Here is a 3474-nt window from a genome sequence, read left to right as displayed (position 1 = left end):
ATCATCATCATCATCATCATCATCATCATCATCATCATCATCATCATCATCATCATCATCATCATCATCATCATTATCATTATTATTATTATTATTAAGGCGGTGGCCTGGCAAAATCGTTCCCCATGCCTAACAAGATGATTGGCGGTATTTTGTCCGTCTTTATGTTCTGAGTACAAATTTTGCCGAAGTCGGCTTCGCCTTTTAAACTAGCAGTGACATCGTGCCTGGCAGTAACTATGTTTCATATATGAGAGAAATATTTCGGTTTCCTGAAATGAATTACATTAAAAAACACATTTTTCTTTCGTTGTTTTTTCTTTCTTTTTTTTTTTTCTCCGCTTTCTTAAATCCTGTTAGGCGATGATCTCGGATTTAATCCTTTCTCACAAGGAGCTCGCTGATGCACGTTCATAATGTTCGTTATTCGCCGCCTTATTATTTATTTTCTGTTTATTGAAACAAAGCTCAAGTTTGGTCTTATTCCTGGTAGGAATTATGTAGATAGATGATTACTATCCATAACCTTAGATGTCCACACGTTTTCGGCAGTATTTCAAGTGCTTACAACCCTCTTCATAATCCTTGCTAAGAGACAAACTTTCTGTAGTAGCTCTACCGGGCATTCTATTTCAATCTCCTTCAGCCATTTTTCTATATCTTTGCTTATTCTCCCCAATGCACCAATTATTGTAGGCTCGACCTTTACTCTCCCGATTCTTCTTTTTTCAAATTTTAAAGGATTGTATTTTCTTTGTTATTCTTCCTCTCTCTTTACGATCCTGGAATCGAACGAGCATGATGGATCGATAAGTAAACAACTCCGTTTTTCGTTATCTATGATCATAATATCTGGTCTATTGTTTTCTAATTTCTTGTCCGTTTGAATATGAAAGTCCCACAAAATCTTACATTTCTCCGACTCCGGTGCTCTTTCCACTCGATGATTGTACCATGAGTTTCCAGCTTCAAATCCTCATTTTTTTGGCACAGTTTCCAGTGTATAATGTTTACAACCTAGTCGTGCCTCTGTTTCTTATATTCTTCCTGTGCCAACTTGGGGCATTCTCCCACAATGTGTGCCACCGTCTCGTTCCAAGTTCCACAAACTCTACATTTTTCTGACACATTCTCTCTCTATATTTTTTTCTCAAGTTCAATGCTTCTAGGTCTCTATTATTCAATACGTCCTTCCTTTAAAAAAACAAAATGGTAAGATTTATGTGTAATTTGAGAGAGACTTTAAGCTGCTGTTTCTATTAGGTCGAAGGGTCACGTACAATTTCTTTCTCCATGTCACGTGAAGCTTGTGTTCTTCCATACTAACAGAACAACGCGGATTACTACGCCTGTTGTTGTTGTTGTTGTTGTTGTTGTTTCGGATGTTGCTGTTGTTGTAGTTATATTTTATTAATCGTTGTCGCAACTGTAATTTCTATTGTTTTGTTTGTTTTTTCATTTAACCGATGTTACCCTCCCTTTATCGTCGTCGTCGTTGTTGTTGTTGTCGCTGTTGTTGTTATTATTGTTATTATTGTTGACGTTACTGTTGTTAGTGTTTTCTTTTAGAAGCAAAAAATATTTAAAAAACTGGTGTGACACAGAATGAGTGACAGAGGGAGCGAAGGAGAAAGAGAAAGAGAGAGAAAGATAGAGAGAGAGAGAGAGAGAGAGAGAAATCTTTTTATATTGTTTTTCATTTTTTTTTTTTTTCTCCGATGATAAATTACATAAACACAGCAAAGTTGAAGTAATTTTCCGTAGACTGATTACATCCTCTACTGGTGCCGGATGGTAATCAAAATTCCATTAGGAATTTTGGTAGACTGTCACGGATATTCCGAAGAATAATAATTTAAGACTAGAGATTATCATGTTTTGTGTTCCTTTCTTTTTTTTTTTTGTAGCTTATATTTGTTTACTTATTTATGAATTTATTGTTTTTCACGGAATTTTTTGACAAGGAAGTTTTTTATCTATTTTCTTTCACTTTCGTTCACATTTTTAGCTTTTTGTAAATTTTATCATCATCATCATCATCATCATAATTATTGCTGCTGCTGTTGTTGTTGTTTCGGTAAAGCATCGGACACAATGCCTCGTGGTATTTGTTCCAGAGCTGTGCATTCTGAATTCGAATCTCGCCGTGGTTAACTTCACTTTTCATTCCTCTTGGGTCAATAAGATAAAATAACTGTCAAGTCCTGTGATCGACGGTACCGACTAACAGACTCCCCACAAAATTACTGATCTGCTGCCTAAATGAGAAACAATTATTATTGCTTCAATAGTATCATCAGTCTTTATAGTGAAGTTTCACAAGATCTTACAATTCTCATTTTCTGTCATAGCTCCTGATTCATTTGCATACCAGTTTTCTGTTGTTTTCAAGCCATATCCTCGGCTAACTTCTCAATGCACACTTTTGCCTAGTCTGTTATGTCTGCGCTTATACTCCTTTTGTGCTAGTATACTACACTCACTCAAAAGGTGATTGATACTTTCGTCTCCTTTCCCGCAGATCCAACATTTGCTGTCTGATTGAGTTTTGTCGATTTTTGCCTTCATCAGTTTTGTTCTAAGAGCTTGCTCCTGAGCGGCTATAATTAGTGTTTCTGTCTCTCGTTTCAAGTTCTCGTCCGTCAACCAGAGCCAGTAGTCTTTACTTCCGACGTTCTAGGTTTCTTGCATAAAATGGCCATGTAGTGCTATCTTTTTCCATTTGTTTGCTCTGTTGTTCTTTCTTTTCTCTTTGAATTTCCCTCGTGTTTCAGTCACTTTTTGGGTATCTCTGGCTGCCGATAAAATCCTTTCTTTACTCTGAGCAACATAATTTTCCAAACCCAGTATCACAATGTTGACCGTGACTTCTGCGTTTAGTAATCCTCTGCCACCTTCCTTTCAGAATTGCTTTAAGGTGGAGGGCGTTATGCTTCATCAGTAGCTTTCTAGTTTTTCTACCCAAGTTCTGCAGCTCGATCTTTGTCCAGTTCAGAAAGGGAGCAGAGCACCTCAATATGGGCATAGCCCATGTATTTATAGATTTAATTATATTTCCTCCAGTTAATTTTGTTTCGAGCAGCTTCCTAATTTTCCTCTCATACTCTTTAGAGATGCTCTCTCTCTCTCTCTCATTTTTTCTTCCATTATTCTATCATCTTTCAGCATTCCTTGATATTTCTATCTCTCATTACTCCAAAACGATCTAATGGATTTCTCGGAGACATGGTTCTCCTGGAATATTATCTAGATGTTTCTGACATTCCATTCTTACCGTACCTGGAACCCACAATAACAAGAACAGTTCTCGCTTTATGCATATAGAAATATATATATATATATATCTTTCTATATTTCTATATTTATATATATATATGTCTTTCTATATTTCTATATTTATATATATATATGTCTTTCTATATTTCTATATTTATATATATATATCTTTCTATATTTATATATATATATATATAT

The 3474-nt window shown here is 35.5% G+C and overlaps 1 protein-coding gene across 1 annotated transcript in view; it reads left to right on the top strand.

Moving 5' to 3' along the window:
• Positions 1-2824, top strand: part of LOC106882119 (uncharacterized) — a 42667-nt gene extending 39843 nt beyond the window's left edge. The window contains exon 3 of the mRNA XM_014932681.2: positions 2775-2824. Within this exon, the coding sequence (XP_014788167.2) occupies positions 2775-2824 (50 nt within the window). The remainder of the gene's footprint in view (positions 1-2774) is intronic.
• Positions 2825-3474: the final 650 nt, after the last annotated feature.

The sequence above is a fragment of the Octopus bimaculoides genome, chromosome 19, assembly GCF_001194135.2.
Source record: "Octopus bimaculoides isolate UCB-OBI-ISO-001 chromosome 19, ASM119413v2, whole genome shotgun sequence".
NCBI classification, from domain to species: domain Eukaryota; kingdom Metazoa; phylum Mollusca; class Cephalopoda; order Octopoda; family Octopodidae; genus Octopus; species Octopus bimaculoides.
Note: the sequence above shows the minus strand (reverse complement) of the source record. Positions and strands in the feature narration are given on the sequence as shown.